Source organism: Orbicella faveolata, unplaced genomic scaffold, assembly GCF_042242905.1.
Source record: "Orbicella faveolata isolate gen_17 unplaced genomic scaffold, um_ofav_v1 contig_1, whole genome shotgun sequence".
NCBI lineage: Eukaryota > Metazoa > Cnidaria > Anthozoa > Scleractinia > Merulinidae > Orbicella > Orbicella faveolata.
This window is the reverse complement of record NW_028301536.1, coordinates 30,628,695-30,650,000: the sequence shown is the minus strand read 5'-3', so window position 1 is coordinate 30,650,000 and position 21,306 is coordinate 30,628,695. Positions and strand designations below refer to the sequence as shown.

Sequence of the window (21,306 nt, the reverse complement as noted above, 5' to 3'; positions counted from 1 at the left end):
GCGGAGTAAAATTAGGTATGCGTTTTTCAAAACTTCAAGGAAAAGTGCAATTGTAATGGCTCTATGTTTGCAGGTCATGCATTTTCTGTAAAACAACATGTCCTTTTGCACTCAGATTGAGTCACTGTCTGAGCCCATGTAGGGTTGACCCGCCCGTCGGCTTGGAGAGGTAAAATCAGTACATTATAGCAACCCCGTTGTGCTTACAAAATTTACCTTTGGCTTCAACTTTATAACAAACCAGTTTGATTTTGACAGTGTGGCATGTTTATGATCTACAGCCCCTACCTTCATCTAGAAAAACCAGACTCAAATTGAAAATGAAAACAAGAAAATCCAAAAGACTATTAATCAAGTCAGACTGGTTTGAAAAGTTTACCAACAAAAATAACTTCACAGCACAATTAACAGACCCCTTTTTCAAAACTGCAGGTAGATATATATATATATGTAAGCAGTGTAAAAATGGTGTACCAAACGATGAACTTCCAGTAAGAGGATCCAGAGGATACAATGTCTCTACGTAAATTTGTAGTTTAGTGTACGATGTGGCGAAGAGACCAACTCTTGACTGTTCTGGACGAGTTTAATGTACAACGTTTCGGCCGTTCGGCCTTCTTCAGGTTAAAAGTTAAAAACTAAAAAAACTATTTACAATGGTTGCGATTTACAGAAACACCGACTTATATACAGAGCAGAAATATCAAGATTGAGGTTACGTAATGCAACAAAGGTCTAAATTACAAGGTGAAAAGGATTAGACAATCAAAGACAAATACAGAACTATGGGTGACATGTGAATACAAATGAGGTGAATACAAATGAGTGACAAAAACTAGAGAGAAAAAATCTAACTTAATTAGTAGTGTTTACTCTGAAGTAACAAGCTCCCCATTGAAGGCCTCTGTAAGTAAGTACAAAGAAATCGAAAAAATAAAGAAGAGAAGATAAAGAAATAAAGAAATAAAGAAATAAAGAAATATGACACCTTAACGTTCTTTATACTTACAATGGAACCCCGCCTTAGGACCACCCCGTTGATACGGCCACCTCGTTATTACGGCCACTTTATTCTGGCCCGGAAAAAAGCTCAGTCAGTCATTTTCATATTCAAAGAACCCCTTTAATACGGCCACCCCTTTAATACGGCTATCCCGTTAATAGGGCCATCTTGTTAATACGGCTATCCCGTTAATACGGCCACCCCGTAAACGCGGCCACCCCGTTAATACGGCTATCCCGTTAATAGGGCCATCTCGTTAACACGCCTATCCCGTTAATACGGCTATCCCGTTATTACGGCCAGATATTTGTGGCCCGTTGGTGACCGGATTAACAGGGTTCCACTGTACTTAAAAAATTAAACTGGCGGGAGGCGCTTCAGGCCTCATGGTTAGTGTGCTCGACTCCAGAGCGGACGGTTCGGGTTCGAGCCCTGGCCGGCGACATTGTGTTGTGTTCTTGGGCAAGACGCTTACCTCTCACGGTGCCTCTCTTCACCCAGGTGTATAAATGGGTACCGGCGAATTTAATGCTGGGGGGTAATCTTACGATGGACTAGCATCCCATCCAGGGGAAGTAGAAATACTCCTGGTTGCTTCACACTGCTGAAACCGGGATAAGCTCTGGCCTGATGAGCAACTTGGCTCGTGAACAGACTTTACCTTTACCTATAAAATTAAGCTGTCGGGTTGAAAGTCACATTATCATTTTCTTCTTCTTTTAAAAGATATGAACTGATGACTGAATGCTGGAGGGAAAATCCAACCACTCGCCCCAGTTTTTCGGAATTGATCGGCCGAGTGGAAGCTATTATGACAAAGGATGTAACCTACTGCGACTTGAGCAAGCGAGACGAGTCTAGTCCGTACTACAACGTACCCGCTGAGGCTGTTGAAGAAAGCGGCGAGTAGAGCTAGAGAGAAATGCAAAGACCTTCCGACACCATCAAGAAATGAGTGGCTACTTTCGTCATAGTTTATAACCCTTGCAAGGAAACCTTGTTGAGAAAGCTCGACCTATTATATATTAGTAAGCAACGATTTGGAGAAGTAGATAAGTAAGGTAATATATATAATAAAAACAAAGATGGATGGAAAGAAGGAAGGAAGTAAAAAAGGAAGGAAGGTAGGACAGAAGAAAGGAAGGAAGAAAGAGAGCGAATGCAAACAACATATAAAATATCAATAGGACGTCTGTGTGTGTGGCCAGTCAAAGAGAAGGTAGAAATTGCCAAGAGCTAAAGACCGAAATGAGTTTATAGCATAAAGTTTCTGAAATAAACCCTTGACTCCATATCATCATCTTATTTTTCGAGGGGTAACACATGGTAGTGGACATTCATTAACAAACTTGTGGCCCTCACTTAGATAAATCTAAAAATACAATATTTTATAAAATAGATAATAACTCTAAAAACTAAATAACTCTAACACACATAAATACGCATCAGAAACAATAAATAAAATAAAACGAATTACTTAAAATGCTAAGATAGACTAAATAGTAAAACTGATTATGACAAATTAAAATGGCGCAATAACCTCTGGTTGTCCGAAAACGTTTCCTCATGGCTTGTTTAATTAATGTAATACGGATATTTCCATAATAAGACACTCCGCACGTTCTCTTTTGTGTCCGTATTACAGAAGTTCGATTGTGTTTACATTCACGTTTAGTGAGATGAGGTATCTATTAAGATTTCGAACCATTGTTTTGCCTTGGTAATGGCAATTAAGAGGCTGTCTGCGTAAGAACGGATTACACAAATTTCGGACCTTCACCGATTGGTCTCATTTTTTCAGTGAAAGTCAACCATTATATCTAATGTACAAATATCACGTTTATTTGGATATATTCAATATTTTTGCGAGAGGGTGATCAAGGTGACCTCAAAACGGGTTGATTTGCTCCTAAATTTAGCTCTAAATGTCAGACGCTGCTAAAACTCAGGTTTTTTCATTCCAACAAGCTGACCTGTAGTGGCGGCAATCTAACTGGTACTGGTGGTTATTTTATTTTCAAGCATTTACGGCCAATATATATTGGTTGTAGGTGCGACCGCCGTTACCTTTATTTACCAAAATGGCGAATACTTAGCAAATTCGTGGAAATCTGTACGGCGCGCAGTGGTGAGTGGCCACAAATTTTATTCTATAAGTTTTACATTGCTATTATTACTTGGGAATTATCACAGACTCGATCCTAGATTAGGTCCCATGCACATTTGAGGAAAATAGCCTTTAACTAAAGCTGTCACGCTTCGCACATCCCGGAGTTTGGCAAGAGGTATTTTAAAAAATTCCTAACCGTCCGTCAAACTTGAACAGAGCATAATTGTGAAGCCCTTCAAATATCTAAGAAAAGTGACAATTTTGCATGTGAAACATTCAGCTTGTTCAACTTTGTCTTAATTGGCAGCGTCTGACATTGCCAAATTAGCCTATTTTGAGGTCGCCTTGAAAACCTCGCAGAAAACGAGGTTGATCCTGTTAAAACCTCATGAACTAAAGAAAATTCAGTGGCATACAGGTTTGGGTGTTACGGAAATTCTCGAGAAGAGAAGGTTTTAGACAAAAGAACCAATCTGGCTCGTCTTAATTCAAATAAGTAAAGCGAACAAGTGAAGCTAAAACAATCACTTTCGTGTTACCGCATCGTGGGAATAAAAGAAGGTCACAAACTTACTTTTACAGAGAAGCTGAGAGATGTTTTCCCCTCAGGTAAGGAACAATCATTTGCCGTAGAAAATATCATTATTTAAATAAAGCAGTTTAATGTGATATCGCAACACAAACTCATCCGGCTACAGTAATTTGCATATCGATGGGAAGAAAATATTCATCGTTCATACTGTTTAAAAAGCCGAATTAAGTTACATTTTTCCCGAAACAACGGCAAAACCGAGGAAAATCCACTTTAAAATCCACAATTAGTGGTGGTTATTTTATTTCCAAGCGTTTACTGTTCGTAGGTGCGACCGCTGTTATCTTTGTTTACCATCAAAATGGCGCCGGAGTACTTGGCAAATTCGTAGAGCTCTGTGTGGCATGCAAAGAAGAGTGCCCCACAAAGTGTATTCTATACGTTTTTACATTTCAATTACTCGATTCCAGATGATTCCGGAGTTTGGTAAACTTGATCAGAATACAATTGTTAAACCCTTAAAATATTGAAGAAAAGTGGAACCTTTGCACGTAAAATTAAACATTTAGTTTGTTGTCTCCCAAGAAGAATTAGCCTGTTTTGAGGTCACCTCGAAAAACTTCTCGCAATAAAATGAAAAAAATCGAATTAATCCAAGTAAATATGATATTTGTACATTGGATATAATAGTTGACTTTCCGTTCTTACGCGGACAGCCTCTATTAATGTTGCCACTTCATTATAAATCCGATTCATTTGGCGTTTCATTTTTGACACCTTTATCGGTAGTGGTATTTCTTATTTTTCGGTTTATTAGTGACAAGCCGGTTACCATGGCTACGCATTATTTGGACACATTTTATTTACTTTAACATTGAAAAAACATCTAGCTCTTCCTTAAGAAACATACCATCTAGTTCATTTTATAACGCCGGTACGACCTGTTGAGCTATTGTAGTTATTAAATGATTAACTATTCCATCCTTGCTTATATCGGCTCCATTATCGCAGAAAAAATAAATTATAAATCATCGTGATCACAAAAAGGGGTGTCTGGAAAACCCGAATAGCGAATAGCGAATAGTCGCGAATAGCGAACAGCGAATAGTCCCGAATAGCGAATAGCGAATAGCACGAATAGTGCGAATAGTCTCAAATAAGGCGAATAGTGGCGAACAGTTTCGAATAGTGGCGAATAGTGGCAAATAGGGTACCCAGTATCTCGCAGTCAACCTCGCGGCAACGTAGGATGGGATTTTCCCGCTAAAAAGCACAGACGCTTATCAGAACAAAATGTGTTTCTAAACCTAATTTCTTCTGTTTTAACTGCTGCAAAAGCGTAAATACGTCTTTATTAGGTTATCCTTGTGTTTTCTGTTTTCTTAATGTCGGCAACGCTAAGACAAACTCAAAGGCAAACGGAATAAAAGACAAATAATATACAGGTTGTTTGGGTCAACCGTTGATGGTTTTTGAACTAAAATGAATGTCCTGAGATGACATAAGCGGAATATGGCATTTAATAAGTGTGCGTTAATGTCCTTAATGTTTAAAGCCTCTCAGCGGGGCGATATATGTTCTATTGATCCTTCCATTTTGTCGCTTGCTTCTTATTAATACTTTCTGTTGTTCCCTAGCATTTTGCGCCCAATTTTCCGTAATATATTGTTATAGATGCTTGCTTGCTTTTCCCCCAGGGGGTCCCTATTCCCCAGTTCCCTTCAAACATTTGCCCATCTTCCCTTGTTCCCGAAGCTTTTCCGCGCTTGTTCTCTCTTTTACTACATAAGTTGCTCAGTCCCCGAAAGTAAATTCAAAACTCTTAGCCATACTCTAGTTCAACGACCACCGAAAATCCTAGCAAATAAGATAATAATAATAATGAAAAAAACATTGACGACATGGTGCAGAGAAAATGTCTCGAGATAAGTACCTTTTACGTCTTTTATTTAATTTCTGTTGGTCCTCCCTTTCTCAGCAATTTTTTCTGTGATCCCCAAAACTGTTTCATGTTCCCTTGTTCCCTACAACTTTTTTCCTTTGTTCCCTTGTTCCCGAAAACCCCTGGGAGATCTTCATAAATAATCATATTCTCTTTTTCTCAAAACCCACGGGAGGCCCTCACACCTGGCTTCATTTTGTGGTTCTCAATTTTGTTCTGGTTAATACACGCATCCGACACGTTTGTTGTTTTTCTCTTTTGGTTCAAGCTACGATAAAGATGACGTCGATTGCTTTATTTCTTTTGATGGCAACAATATCTACAGCTTGTAAGTGAACATTTTATCTCATCCACTCCCGCAATTCAGTGGCCATAACAAATAGTGTGAAACTGAAGAACTCTCTTCCCTTTGCAAAATATAACTGAGCATTTATTTACCACCACGTGAGGTCATCGAACTATTTTAAGTTAACTTATCACTATCAACCCAAACAAGTGCCTTAAGTTGGTGTTTAAGGTAAAGCCGTGATATTCTCCGAGCTACGTTTTTACCTCTCCAGTATATGCATACCAAGCAGGTAAATAAGACCCGCTACGTTTCATTACCATTGCTTAAATATTATTGAGGGTACAGGTGGCTGGATTCTGCCTAATCGTATCGTAGAAGATCGAAAACAACCCTTGTCTGGATATGGTTAAGTAATGAATATCATTGCGAAGTTTATCAGAAAAAATGAAAAAGGGAAAAAGTTATTGATTTCGCGCAGTTTTGCAATTACAACTAAACTAAATTTCTCAGTGAAGATAAAGTTGCAGACACTCGCCTTTTATTGTATTTTAACAACATGATATGTCTAAGCTGGATTCACCGTTGTTATGAATGCTACTCTTTTTGAATTAAAACTGAAGAATGCTAGGTAGAAATCTATACATATTTTTGAAAAAAAAAAAAAAAATTTCACGCACTCACGGTACTATGATGACCAGGTATGGTACCGTGACCATGTTCCGGGAGATGAGGAAAATCTGCTCGCTCTCGACCTATTCGTACTCCCATTTTTGATGTAAAAAACGAAAACATTTGCACAAGAAAAAGCTACACAACTACTATTTTTTTCTGTTTTCTAGCTTTGGATTGCCCTACTGAATGGGATGAGTTTGACGATTCCTGCTACAAAGTGATGACCAGCTTCGTACATTCACAGAGGCTTAACTGGGACCATGCTCGTGCAGTGTGTTTAGGATATGGAGGAGACCTTGTCAGTATAGAGAATAAAAGGGAAGAAGAATTCATAAAGTCTCTCTCCTCTGATTTTAAGAATGACTTGTTGTGGATTGGTTTGAATGACCGAGTTAACGAAGGTCAGTTCGTCTGGAGCGATGGGACATATTTTAACAGTTCTGTTTACAGTAAGTGGAAGAATGGCGAACCGAGTCACACTGGAAATCAAGACTGTGTTGGACTTCGAAATAATTTATGGAACGACCAACCTTGCTCCTGGGTTCGTTTCTATATCTGCGAGAGACCTAAAGGTGGGAGCATTTCTAGCTGTGGTTCCTAGAGTTTTATCACCGGCGACTGTCAATCAGATTTAATAGGCATAAAATGGGGGAAGATTAAGGGTTCATTATTTTACGGTGGCCTGCAACTGTCACATCAAATTAAAATTAGTCACATCTAATTAAAGTTACTCACATCAAATTAAAATTACTCACATTAAATTAAATTACTCACATCAAATTAAAGTTACTCACATCAATTAAAATTACTCACATTAAATTAAAATTACTCACATCAAATTAAAGTTACTCACATCAAATTAAAATTACATCAGATTAAAATTACTCACATTAAATTAAAAGTACTCACATCAAATTAAAGTTTACTCACATCAAAAAAAATTACTCACATCAAATTAAAATTACTCACATTAAATTAAAATTACTAACATCAAATTACTTACATCTCACACAAATCGCTAGCATCAAATTGACATCGCTCACATCAAATACAAATCATCACATCAAATACAAATCGTCGCATTAAATACAAATCGTCACATTAAATTCAAATCAACATCGCTCCTCCAATTACTGTGAGACATTTTGCCAGAATATTTCAGATCAATGAACTACTATGGAGTCAAAGAACCATCGCACAAAATGTAAAGTGGAAGACCGGGTAAACGCTGGGGATAGTATTCATTGACTTAGCCGCTGATCAATTGATGTGACGATTTGTATTTAATGTGAAGATTTGTGTCTGATGCGAGCTATTTGTATTTGTGAGCGATGTCAAATTTGATGCTAGCGAATTGTATTTGATGTTATCGATGTCAATTTGATGCGAGCGATTTGTGTGTGATGTGAGTAATTTTAATTTGATGCGAGTACTTTTAATTTGATGTGAGTAATTTTAATTTGCTGTGATTAATTTTAATTTGATGTGAGTATTTTTAATTTGATGTGAGTAATTTTAATTTGCTGTGATTAATTTTAATTTGATGTGAGCAATTTTAATCGGATGTCAGTAATGTTAATTTGAGTGAGTAATTTTAAATTGATGTGAGTAACTTTAATTTGATGTGAGTAATTTTAATTTAATGTGAGCAATTTTAATTAGATGTGCGTAATTTTAATTTGACGTGACAGTTGTAGGTCACCGATTTACAAAGTGCACTTCACAGTTGCGTCATCTTTTTTATTATGAAAACCTAGCAAAAAAGCCTAAGTTAATTCTTGATTTAGGTAAACCTGCCTGTCCTGATGGATGGTTTCTGAATGGCTTTTCATGCTACAAAGCAATTGAACAGGCAAAATCATGGAGTAATGCAAAACAGGATTGCCATGCATCTGGAGGCTATCTGATGAAGATAGATGACGCATCGGAGCAAGACTTTCTAGAAGTCTACTTGATTATAACCGGTATTAACCAAGCAGCCAAAGTGAGTATGCAAATGAACCGAAACGTAAATGCATTGAACGCTACTGATGTCCCGTCCACACTACGCCGGGGGAATTTTAAAACGGAGGTTTCACTCTGAAAACGCATGGAATGTTCTTCGTCCACACTGTGCCGGAGGAATTTCAAAACGCAACAATTTGATGAATTTTAGGATGACGAAAACTCGGCCAGGGAGATAAGATAATTATCCTGACTCGATCTTTTTCGAAAAGCTCCGTTTTCAAACGGTCATACTGAAACGCAAAGTGGGCGTTTTCAAACTCTTCAGGTTTGAAGAGCGTTTTCGAAAAGCTCCGTTTTCGTGACGGATTAGTGTGGACAGTAGGCCTAACCATAAAAATAAATTTCTCCGACATAGTGTGGACGGGGCATGACATGATGGTATTTAATAAGAAGCTCATGAACACAATAGAAAGAACATCGGAAATGAAATGCTGTTCTAAATTGAATAACGCAACTATATTGTTGTGTTAAGATAGTACTGTAGATATAATTAAGGTGGCTGAAGAAATATTCTGCGCAGCGAGTGGTATTGCTCAGAAATGTAAAAAATAATACGGAAAAGGGAAGAGGGAGGTATTAGTCGACTTCCATTGACATTAAAACAAAGCGCACGCCCATTACCAACTTTATCTAACAGGTAAAATATATATCATATCACGGGACAGTCCGTGGTGTTTTATATAGAATAAACAGTCACCAAATCAGAACTGCTTTCCGGGATCACGGTAAAGTCGCTATTTTGTTTGGATATGGAATAGAAATAAATCGTTGTAAGTTGTTCTTTCCCAGCCATTACCCCCAGGGGGTCATGGCATGGAGCGTAGTTGCCCTTTCTTCGGTAAATTTGTGAATATCGCCTCTTTTAATTAACATTGGTCACCTTGTGGTTCTCTTGTTGTGAGGTAAACATCACTTTACTCTTTAAAAGAGTTCGCTTCTGAAAAACAAATCAATAAACTATGCTTTGCTATTCAGTTATTTAGTGAATGTTATTCTCCATGATAGTACGTGTGGACAGGACTGAATGACATCGAACATGAAGGAATCTTTACATGGGAAGTGGATGACAGTAACTTCGAATTCTCCAAGTGGGGATCGGAACAGCCTGACAACTACCATAACCAGGACTGTGTGAGAGTGGGGGCTATTCAAATGTTTGGTTTGTGGGATGACTTTCAGTGTGATAAGTCACATCTCTATATGTGTGAAAAACCAGCCAATGGTACGCGTAAAGATATTTTGAGTTATAATCCATCGACTGTTTTCGCTTGCTTGCGATTCGTCTAAATGCTTCACGTGACTGCGTCACTGCTGTAATTAAAACTGGGGAATATCACTTGGATATTCCCCAGTTTTCAAAACTGCTCGTGTTTCGAAAAATATTTGAAGGATAATAAACACAATAGCCTCCATTTAGCGCGAGATATGCTCTGATATTTGTCCTTAAATATTATCTATCCTTCGTGGCTTACAGGTTTCCTCGAGCTAAGCTTTCAGATAATGTCCGCGTACAGTACTATTCCGAGCATATTTTCGCGCCAAATGAAGGTTATTTTTTATTTATTTTCACCAGGTACAAAATTACCTTTAAACTGAAGGAAAACTGAAGATTGACACGGATTGCAGACGACGAAGTTCAAAATTTTTGTTTTGTTTTCGCTTTAATCGACAAACTGTATCTTCACGCTGTCCGCCATTATTTTGCTTTCACTAAGAACATCAGATCGAGGTTGGCCTTAATGCGGACGTCTCGGAAAACAGACTTCCGTGCGAGAACCCATCTATAAATAACTTTAGTGGAATTGACATATCCCAAGGCCTGGACTAGGAGCCTCCCTCTTTGCCTCCTCATCTTCTCTTGTTTCAATAAATCATTTATCGTAATGTAGGAATGAGAAAAAAAAAGTCCAGTGAATGAGTTACTGGTGGAAAACGAGGATCATCATCTCATGTGTTAGGTCTGTTGTTTCTTTTGCCTCTTGATGTCAATCCTTAAAATTGCTATGACAAGGGGAAAAGTAAAAAAGTGTGTCCTTTTTAAAGCGTATCTCAAAAATTGCGAAAAGTATAGAGCACTTGCATATTTTCATCGCTGATAAACAATTTGGCTTGAGAAAACAAGCGTGATATCTCCTAAATTCTGGTCAAGGAAGCAAAAAATGCATGGAATAATCGTGACGCTTTTAAAACCGAGTAATCGAAAATTTAGAAATCCATTGTAATTTGTAATTAGTGGAAGCTGCGTTGCTAACGTTGGAAAGTTAAAGATTGATAACCTCGCAATAACGAAAACGATTGTTTTTATCTTGTCAGGCCTCTCCTGTTATCGATGTTCAAGCAATATGTCATTTGCCGACTGTACAACGAAGCAAGAGATAGTCAATTGCACATTTCCCCGGAATTACTGTTTCAAACAAAAGAATTCAACAGGAGACAAGAACGATCAAGAATCCGCTTTCTACAAAGGATGCACTTCAGCAGATCAATGCAGACAAAAGGAGAAGAGTTCTATGGAATGTTGTGTGGATACACTTTGCAATACGGGTAAGTTTAACATCTGATTAAGAGCGTGTTAAACCTATTCAGATCAGGATTTGTTTGGTCTTCCTGGCTCCGGGTTAGGAGGGGGGGGGGGGGGGGCGGAGGGAGGCTGAAATCCTCACCCTGTAACTCCTACAGTATGAAAATGAAACTTAGAGGACTTACAGTTCGTCCAAACATAGTTGTTTTGAGGTCCCTAGCACGGAACTATGACTTCATATGGCGCAGAAATAACTTCATAATTTCCAAACAACCGCGAATTTTAATTTTGTAGACTGCTGAATGTTAATATAAAACTCTTTTCGCAGACATCTCCTGTTATCAGTGTTCGAGCAACATATCATTTGCAGACTGTGCTAAGAACCAAACAAGAGTGAACTGCACATTACCAAAGAACCGCTGTGTTAAAGCAACATACACTTCAAAGGACGACAATGGAACTGTAACATACCATAAAGGATGCACCACAACTGACCAGTGCTCAGAAACAGCCAAGAAATCATTTGTGGAATGTTGCAGCCATGACATGTGTAACAAAGGCAATTTTGCTGACGTATTTTTTTTTTCTCTGCTACTTAGGCAGCTTTAAGTGCATAATACGAGTAGTTTTGTTAAGGCGGGGGGAACACATAAAAACACACCATTTTTTCAAACTTTTCTCATGGCTAAGATTTCATTCTAAATCATGGCAAAGTATACATTTTTAAAAAGTTAAAGACCAAAACTTGTGAAAAACATTTTTTTGTGCCCTAGAACAATGGGAGGCGCGGCGGCCTCATGGTTAATGCGCTCGATGCCGGAGCGAACCGTCCGGGTTCGATCCCTGGCCGGGGACATTGTGTTGTGTTCTTGGGCAAGACACTTTGCTCTCACAGTGCCTCTCTACACCCAGGTGTATAAATGAATTTCAGGCTGGGGCATGCCCTGCGATGGACTAGCATCCCATCCAGGGGGGAGTAGAAATACTCCTAGTCGCTTCATGCTACTGAAACCGGGATAAGCTCCGACCTGATGAGCCACTTGACTCGTATACAGACTTTACCTACCTAGAACTATATTGTAACTTGACACCGGCTGATTAAATCTGCCACCTACTGGCGGATACCAGTGATTGTTTGAGAAAAGATTATTCCTGATCAAGACCTGTTCAGAATGAATAATTTTTACATTTGTTAAAAGAAGACAAATAGCTTACATTTTTAAGCACAGAGATTTTTGAAAAGTTAAAAACATATGAAATGGTGACCAGTCAAATCTGATACAGAAATCCAGCATATGTTTTAACTTCGACAGAATGCACAGGATGGAAAGGTTCTATGGTTAAAACAAAAAACTTACTTAGAACAACAAATCCTAAAAATTTCAGCTCAATTGGACAAATCCTTCTCAAAATATATTTTCTCAAAGGCAAAAATAACTCGTTTTGAGAAAACGAGCTTTGAACTTCCAGTAACAGAAATTCTCAGAATAAGACTTCAATACCTTAAGATTCAAATTATATTGTACCTTAAGAACCAAAAAGCCCAGGCTATCTATATCGATTATGATGAATATTCTAAAATCTCTTCTTCGCCTAGAATCGGGCCTCACTTGTTTCGAATGCAGTAGCACGGTCTCTCATGAGGAGTGTCAAGAACGTCACCAACAAGTCACGTGTCAAAGTTCCATGGCTGACCGTTGTTATTACGCGTCGATGCAGCAGACCTCGCAAGATGGATCCAGTGTTACAAAGCGCTTTAAACATGGGTGTATCAATAATAAAGATTGTAGTAACACTGCAAACATTTTCGACAAATGCACTACTTCTACTGGACAATGTGAAGTGCGATGCTGCAGCGAAAATTTATGCAATGAAGGTAACGTTGGGACGACGGTTAACAATATAAAGCTACCAAGTTACCAAACCAGAGCATCTCCAAAAGTATTCGTTCAAAGCAAAGCGTCCAAACCTGATAAGCGTGTGTCAGTCATGACGTCACAGAAAGCGACAATAACGTCACAAATTTGGATATGTCCCCCTTTTGGATCCGCCATCTTGGAATTCAATGGACAGTTCCAAAAACCAGAAAAAGAATCAAGGATAAGGAAAATGTAAAAAAAGTGTAATAAAATCGTCGCAAAGTTCCAATTCGAACTAAAACAGAAGCTCAAGCCTAAAAGCCCAAATTTGGGTAAAAACGACCTTTCTAAATACGGCTGCCATATAAACGTTAAGTCATGTCACAGAGTGTGACCACTGTAGCTTGAACATTGCTGTTGTAAGAAATTAATGAAATCAGCGCGGGCACTTTGTGTCTCACCCAAGCTCATATCGATTTAATAGATAAGAGTTGCTGTTTTAACTGCTCTTTATATTTATGTCCTTTTTTCAGGGATCAAAGAAGATAAAGCAACGCCAGAGGTTCCAACAGAAGAAAGTACGGTCTTCGATATACCGATTGCATACATATCGTTGGGTGTCGCCTGTAGTTTGTTGTTACTGTGTTCTGCAGTAGCCTTCTGGAGCCACAGGACGTCCAGTCGCAAGCGGCTTGAAAGGTTACCTCTTCCACTTGCACCCTCTGTTTCGTGCAAAACCTCATAATAGCAGTTGTAAGGCAGTTTTAACACATGTTATGTGACAGAGTATATTAAATCCGCTTTCCTAGTTTGATCACCCAATCAATTGTATACTAATGACTAAGCCGGTACTCTTACCCTTTATAACCACTCGCAGAAAATCTTCAGTTATGAGCAGTAAAGGCATGATGTACTTATAAAAGCTGCTTTGTCAAACAGAAACCAGTGGGCAATGCCAAGAACACTATGATAAACGGCATTTTTGTCATTATAATTACAGGTCAGCTCGGCGTCGACGTGAGATTATTCCATTAGACAAATGGGAAATTCTTCCTGAACAAATAGAATACGAAGAAGAGCTGGGTAGAGGAGCGTTTGGTGTGGTCTACAAAGCAATTCTGAAGAAGCGACAAGGAATAGAAGTGTTTGACAGCAGAGATGTGTTGGAATCAAACAAATCTTATCAGGTGGTTGCCGTCAAAAAGTTACAAGGTGCAGGTTTTGCAATGATTTTTGTCGTTGAATATGAAGGTGTATGGGTTTTATGAAGACGAATAGTGATTTCTTGTTTTTATGAAATCATTGTCAAGACTGAAAGGAGTTAAAAAGGCCTCAGAAAGACCTGCGAGAGAATCTTGAAAGCATGCATGATATAGACACGAGGAACGATCCACGATTGCATCTTGGCTTTCAATTTTGGACTCTATCCTGTGCTTGTATTGTTAGATTTTCCTTACAGTATCAGCCTTGCTCAACTGTGTTTCTATTTTTGGCTGATCAGATCTTTCACAGATTCTACGTTTATCAAGAGCATTTTAGTTTGCATTACCTTGCCACATTTGCATGTAGATCGACATGAAGAGTCCCTCCTTGTGGCAACAACATGAAACTGGAACAATGAATTTCACCTCATATTTTGGCAACTGTCTTTACGAATTTCCGTCCCCTTTTTCGGAAGAAGACATTTTTTTGTTCCCCGAAATTAACGATCCTCCGGAGGTAGCTAGTGAGCCCCAAAGGCTGCTAATTCAAGAATAAGGAGGGTCGTTACTTTCGGAATTTTATGTTCTATATATATTCTTTCCTTTCTCACAGAAGAAGTTGTTTTTTTTTTCATGAAATACATAACATATCGTCACAAAACCAATCTGAAACCTAGAAAATGAACTGACTGTGTTTTAGATGGCATGAAACACACCAATATTTTTCGAACGGCTTACATTAGGGTTTGCTTAACAATTGAAGCTTAGCATTATGGTAACGACGTGACTAGTGGTAGAGACAAAATATCTGGTTTTCAATGATTTCCTTGTCGTTAGATGATCCAAGTGAAGCACAAGAAGACGAATTCCGTGTGAGGTAACAACATGACTATTGGTAGAGATAAAATATCTAGTTTTCAATGATTTCCTTGTCGTTAGATGATCCAAGTGAAACACAAGAAGACGAATTCTTGTTTGAGATATCGATGATGAAAGTGTTGGGTGCACACCAGAATGTTGTGTCCCTGGTTGGATGTTGCACACTGCAGGATCACAAGTTTCTGGTGATAGAGTACGTTCCATTTGGTGACTTGCTGCATTGGTTACGACGCAAGAGAAGATCGGTAGGAAGTTGTCGCATTGTCTCAAAAGTTTATATTATCTACTTTGACTCTGTCATGTGAAGACGAGGATGCAACCTTTAGCTCCAGTCTTGCTCCAGATCTTTGCTTGCCACAAGGAATGCCACGCGGCCTCTGTGCACAGAGATAGATGCATGTAAGGTATACAATCAGGTAGAGGAGGAGGGGGAGGGGTTGGGGCTGGAGTGTTGCAATTACGATAAATTACCGGTTCTGTTTACGCGTTCCCCTTAACAAGAGACTCTCTGATCAATGAAAGCGTACTGGTACATCTTACTCACGCAGGGACACTCTTGTTGATTGTATTCTAGATCGAGCCAAATCTGGCCACCGATGGACCGACGATAGATAAACGTTGTGACGAGAAGCAAGGACATAGCAAATCTTGCCAAGTAAGGTGCCTAAATTACAAAAAATAGAAAGTATTAGAACTTTTCATTCTGGATGATATTTTTGTTTGCGGCTGCGACTGGTAGAGGGCAGTACAACAAATCCCAAATTGTTCTACTCTGTAGGAGTACCTATTTTTTCCATGACAAAGACACCGGCAAGACTATCCACATTTTGGCAGACCAATGCAACCTCTGTGAATTCATATCCGATCACCATGAAGAAGATATAGGTTGTGCATAAGTTAAATGTTAATTCAGTTCACACAGGAAACGCAAGTTGTCCTGCAAGAGACGACGGAAGAAGATGCACTGACAGACCAAACCTCAGCAAAGATGAATTCAACTCTATCATATGACAACGAAGGTTTTATCCTTGATTTGACCAGCTCGTCGGATAATATTGCTGAAGTGAGAGCGAGCTTTCAGTGTTTTCTTATTCTATTTACATCATTTAAATTTTCGCATTTTAGAAGCCCCAGGGACGCAGGTAAAACAGAAAAGAACAACAGTAAAGTAGCAAAAAATAAAAGTTTCCAGTTTCAGTGCAACTCAAGTAGTTATGTAATATCACAAACGGTATATGCGCCCGCAATATTTACTCGTGCATTGATGTCCTACATTTTATTTACTGGTCAGCAGAAATAGCCCAAAAAGTTAACGGATGAGAGACCGACCTCCAATTTACATATTATTCGCATAATCTCCACACTAACAACAACTCGTAACTTGCTATTGCAATTCATGAGTTAAAACGGTGACCGCAGTAGTTGGTTCTTACTTTTGCCATATGAGAATGCTCAAAGCATGCTCTTATACTTGGTATTTACTTCGTGCCACAAAAAAATTTCAATTGGTAGCAATTGGGCAAATCTGAAGAGTGGGCATGTCTCCTCCTTTCAATTACTTTCTTGTTGATGTGAAATGCCTTATTTATAACAAACCAACTCTTATCGCCATACACAGTTGGTTAAATGTCTTGTTTTGTCTATTCAGGATGAGGGTAAGATTTCGTTGAACACAGAAACTGACATCGAACTGTCGGCGATACCGTTGACAACACAGAGAAAAGCTTCTGAACATTTGCTTTCGGACGAGAATCTCTATGATGGACATGAAGGAGACGACAGCTTTACCTCACAGCAGTTGTTTTCCTTTGCTTGGCAAATAGCAAGGGGGATGGTAAGGTCAAGATTCTTCCATACAAACCGACCAAGCTTGGTTAATAAGATGCTTATTAAAAACTTCAATTCGCTTATTGTAGCTAGTGCGTAGTCGCTGCCATTAATTTTGCGAATGAGGATGAAAAATTTGGTCAGAAGAAAGTCGTATTTTTTCCACGCGTTTAAGTCGCTCTTAGTATAGTATTGAGTACCCTTGCTTCTGGGCTTGCAAAAGCGTCTCAATTTCGTATTCAGTTGGTGTTTTGGTTGCCTGGTTTGAACTTTAATTTAACAAAGTCTGCTCGTTTTATTTGCCTTTTTTCTCTTCGTCTTTAGTTTCCTCCATTAGCATGTATGTATTTTTTGTTTGCAACTTTCTCACTGCCAATGTGAAAGGTAGATGGGAAAATCTAGCCTGCCGTTAACGTCGATTTTAACAAATCACTTTTGTGAGTTTGGTAGTTCCCAGTCTTTACGGAACACCGTCAAATAATAACAAGAGTTGTGTGAATAAAGTGGTATATACTTAAACGGTTATTTGGTCACATAGCGTGGTTGATCTTCTTTTAAGACTAATGTGTTTTCTTAAAATGCGTAGTTTCTCTTTTCTTTTTTCTCCCACTCAAGTCTACGAACCGATCAATTTTTTTTCTCATCCTTTGCTGGTTGGTTGACTAAGTAAGTAAAGGGGGGGGGGGGGGGGGGATAGTCAAAGTTATGATGCAAGTAGCATGAATTATGAGTAAAAATCGACTGCAAAGCTGGAAAATAAAAAATCACGTATATGTTGACAAGGAGGATAACAGCTTGCCGATGTAAGAGTGATAAGTCATCAAAGTCTTTTTGTGTGAGGTCCATCAACTTCTAACATCATAGAGTATTATGCCCCTTCTAAAAATTTTTCTTCTTGAACAGAATCACCTCGCAGAGAAAGATTTCGTTCATCGTGATCTTGCAGCCCGTAATATTCTGGTTGGTCACGATAATCGGGTCAAAGTGTCGGACTTTGGGTTGATGCGTCAAATCTATGAAGACGTGTACACCGCCAAAAAGACGACAAAGCTTCCTGTGAAATGGATGGCCCCAGAATCGTTCGAGTTCAGTGTTTTTACAATCAAAAGTGATGTGTAAGTAGATCTCCTGACTGTGCATTTGCTTCAGTGGCGGATCCAGACCTTGAGCTAAGGGGGGTGGGAGAGTGCGGTTTTGTTTTACTTGCCCTGTCGGCTTTTCTTCCTTCTGTGACTTCTTTTTTTTTAACCCAAAATAAGGGGGCCCGGGCTCCTCCCCTAGATCCACCACTGTGCTTCACTGCGTTACGAATTGACATTTCTTGAATATTGTTATTTGTTAAAAGCTCAAGTTATTTTTTTGTAATTTCTGTAGAACAACAATAAGAACCAAAACTACTGAAAGCCGAATTTCAAAGAGAATGAACCATTTAATTTAATGATAAATGCCTTGCGTAAAGAAAAATGTAATACTTTGTTGTAAATTTCAAACTCTGCTGAAACACACAGGGAGAGATAGAAATGCTGCGTTTAGCAGGCAAAAGTGAATACCTCTTTGACGTGATGGTCTCCTGGAGTAGACACACCAACACGCCCTATAAATAGGCTCTAATGGATTTAGTTGAAGCAAAACATGATGAGGTGCTAGAAAGAATCTATTTTTTCTTAATAGTTATATATTTTTGCTTAATATTTAACAGTTGGTCCTACGGTGTTCTTCTCTGGGAAATGGCCACCATGGGTACGTAACACCTGCTCAGGTCGCTCTTTTTGTTTCTTATTTTTATAATCTAGTTTAGAAATATGGTTTGGTTTTCTGTACACTCGATCGAAAAACTTAGTTGAATGTTTGTACTTAGGAAGAAAGAAAAGCCATTAACAAACTGAATAAAGCAAATCAGTTGAATAAACTCAGTTAAATAAGAAGAAACATATGTCAAAAATTCAATTCGTCCGCCGCTGAAGAGAGACACTCAAATTGTCTAAGCGATGTAAAAGCCTCCAATGATCATTTAGGACCATAAAAAGAAATGCAGGTGTCAGAAAACATATCCATATAAATATTTCCACAAAATACTTAGCTTTTCGGCGAAAATGAACGAAAACTCCTTTTAGACGAAATGCCGCCGAAATTTCTAAAGGCTATTGTTTTCATGTCTGCGAAATTTCTGTGATCTCTGTTTCGCGTTATAGGTGGACCAAAACCAAAGTTAGAAAAACCATAGTGGCGGCTGTAAAACCACGATGTAGACTTTGAAAGACGAATCAAGATCATTTCGACCTAATATTAATTAGCATTATTGCTTTTACGCAGCTAAACAACATTCTAAAACATGGTCAAAATACAACGGGCTGACCAGGTCCACGAAACATTCTCCATTAACTTTTGGTACATGTGCACACTAGCTTCTGCACTTTTTTGTCATTGCTTTTTATTTACTGATATCGGATCCAACGCAGGAGGTGCACCTTACCCCACAATGACCAACACACAAATATGTAGAGCACTGAAAAATGGTTATCGGATGGAAAGGCCGGCAATGTGCTGTGATGAAGTGTAAGTATGACTGAGTTTATCATTCGATGCATTTCTTCTTCTTTTTCATTGGCCGAGAGCCCACCACTTAACCATTAAATAACTGCCTACAAATAATGGTCTGCTCATGCGTAGAACCATCTTAATGTGCTTTGCCGCACGGCAGATAATCTGTTGACGAGTAATTGTAAACACGCTCTTGTGTGAAAAATGGCTGATCGCTTCTCTGAACTATCAGAGAAGTTGGAGCACGAATAAACAATTTCTTTTGTTTTTGTCCCTCAAGCCTCGGTACCAAGTAGCAATTTTAATAGATCGAAATTAGCCTATCGTTCTTGTTTTGATTTTCTGTTACTTGCATTGAGATATATCAATAAAGGACCTATAAATGTTGCAATAAGCGAAAAAAGTGTTGTTATTCTTTTTCTAACTTGATAATGATGTCAATATGACGTCGAAACGTCGTTTTTAAGGGTTAATATTCATTTTAAAGAACTGTTGGATCAGTATTTACAAAATTAAACTACTGCAGTTTGTCTTCAGAGCCGTTTTTTCCCCTAAATTTTCACCTTCTTTTAACAGATATGAATTGATGAATGAATGCTGGAGGGAAGATCCAGCTACTCGCCCCAGTTTCTCGGAGTTGATGGGCAGAGTGGAAACTGTCATGACAAGGAATGTGCCATACTGCGACTTGAGCAAGCATGACGAGTTCAGCCCATATTACAGCGTACCTGTTGATGCCTTTTCCGAAACAAGCGTGTAGGGGTGCTAGCGATGTGTTTATATAACAGGCGCGAAAAAAGTCGCTAGTTTTGACTCAAGTTTTGCTTGTGCAAGATAAAACAAGAGAGAAAAAGAATCATCCCTATAGTAACTGTTGTTCCTAAAAAAAAAACTGATCTAATTCATAGTTAGGCAAAAAAGTTAAGGGCGGTTAGTTTTGTTTGGACATACATAAGCACAAAAGAGGAATCACGTGGGAGAAAGTGAATGAGTGGAAGTTTAGGAGAGGACTTCACAGGAGAGAGACCTTTTAATTTTAACTTGCGCTAAACAATGGTTTACACATTACATGTTTTAACTTTAAATTTCTCCTTCTTTGTTTTCTTTTTATTTACCTGCTGCCAATATACAACTTAAATTATACTGAGAGTTAACAAGGAAACCAACTGTTTAATTTAGCCTCCAGCTCGAACTTGAATTTCAATAAAGATAGAATCAATTTTATCAAGCCATATAATTTCAGGATGTGAAATTATTCAGTTAATTATATGACTGAGCTCAATGAAGAATTATTATTACTATTTGATTACGCAATTTGCGCGGAACAATGTGACAGAGATACTACGTTATTTAAGGTAGTCAACTTAATTCTATTGATAACTTATTTCGATATGTAGGTCGATTCCTTTTGATGGTGTAGACGGTTCAAACTCAGGATTATGTTCAGGGTATCAAAAATAGAAACCCTATTGTACCAAATGAAGCGCCTTTTTGGGAAATGAAGTTTGATATTGCTGAAGAATATGCAAAATGTTACATGTTTATTTATCGCTAACATGTCACGCTAAAAACTGTAAGATCCTATAAAGTATGTGTGTCGCGGCACTACGTTAATCTAAGATACCTGAAAACTTTAAAAAGAGTGACAGCACTGCCTTGGCCGGGGCACTCCTTTCCTGTTTTACCAGCTGCTGGTTTTCAAGGCTTTTCGTGTTTGGCTTTGGTGCACTTAGTTTTTATACTTCAGTTGTAGTTTGCGAATCCTTGTAACATCTGTTGAGACTGAATAAATGACAAAGTGGCTTGGCTGGCCAACGCGCCAAAATATAATCACGATGTGTCTAGATGTGTATGTAGTGGAGACGACATTTTCGGTGGATGATTGCTCCTTTCACTTATGGCAATTGTCTGGGGGAAAAGGT

General features: G+C 38.5%; 2 protein-coding genes across 2 annotated transcripts in view; both read left to right on the top strand.

Moving 5' to 3' along the window:
* Positions 1-2,560, top strand: part of LOC110053614 (uncharacterized) — a 23,143-nt gene extending 20,583 nt beyond the window's left edge. The window contains exon 18 of the mRNA XM_020759867.2: positions 1,730-2,560. Within this exon, the coding sequence (XP_020615526.2) occupies positions 1,730-1,913 (184 nt within the window). The 3' untranslated portion in view covers positions 1,914-2,560. The remainder of the gene's footprint in view (positions 1-1,729) is intronic.
* Positions 2,561-2,707: 147 nt separating this feature from the next.
* On the top strand, positions 2,708-21,214 carry LOC110053515 (uncharacterized). The gene is made up of 18 exons (XM_020759752.2): positions 2,708-3,722; positions 5,856-5,915; positions 6,716-7,120; positions 8,336-8,532; positions 9,561-9,777; positions 10,869-11,099; positions 11,405-11,635; positions 12,674-12,952; positions 13,469-13,634; positions 13,936-14,147; positions 15,077-15,261; positions 15,591-15,671; positions 15,930-16,079; positions 16,665-16,850; positions 17,747-17,958; positions 18,543-18,583; positions 19,303-19,399; positions 19,961-21,214. The coding sequence occupies exons 2-18, from the start codon at positions 5,867-5,869 to the stop codon at positions 20,142-20,144; spliced, it is 3,123 nt and encodes a 1,040-aa protein (XP_020615411.2). The 5' UTR covers positions 2,708-3,722; positions 5,856-5,866; the 3' UTR covers positions 20,145-21,214.
* The last annotated feature ends 92 nt before the right edge of the window (positions 21,215-21,306 follow it).

Excerpts from the sequence above, each read along its gene's own strand:
- LOC110053515 (XM_020759752.2), top strand. The coding sequence starts at position 5,867 with ATGACGTCGATTGCTTTATTTCTTTTGATGGCAACAATATCTACAGCT. Across the intron at positions 11,636-12,673 it reads CCATGACATGTGTAACAAAG|AATCGGGCCTCACTTGTTTC; the intron begins GCAATTTTGCTG and ends TTCTTCGCCTAG. Across the intron at positions 19,400-19,960 it reads GCAATGTGCTGTGATGAAGT|ATATGAATTGATGAATGAAT; the intron begins GTAAGTATGACT and ends TTCTTTTAACAG.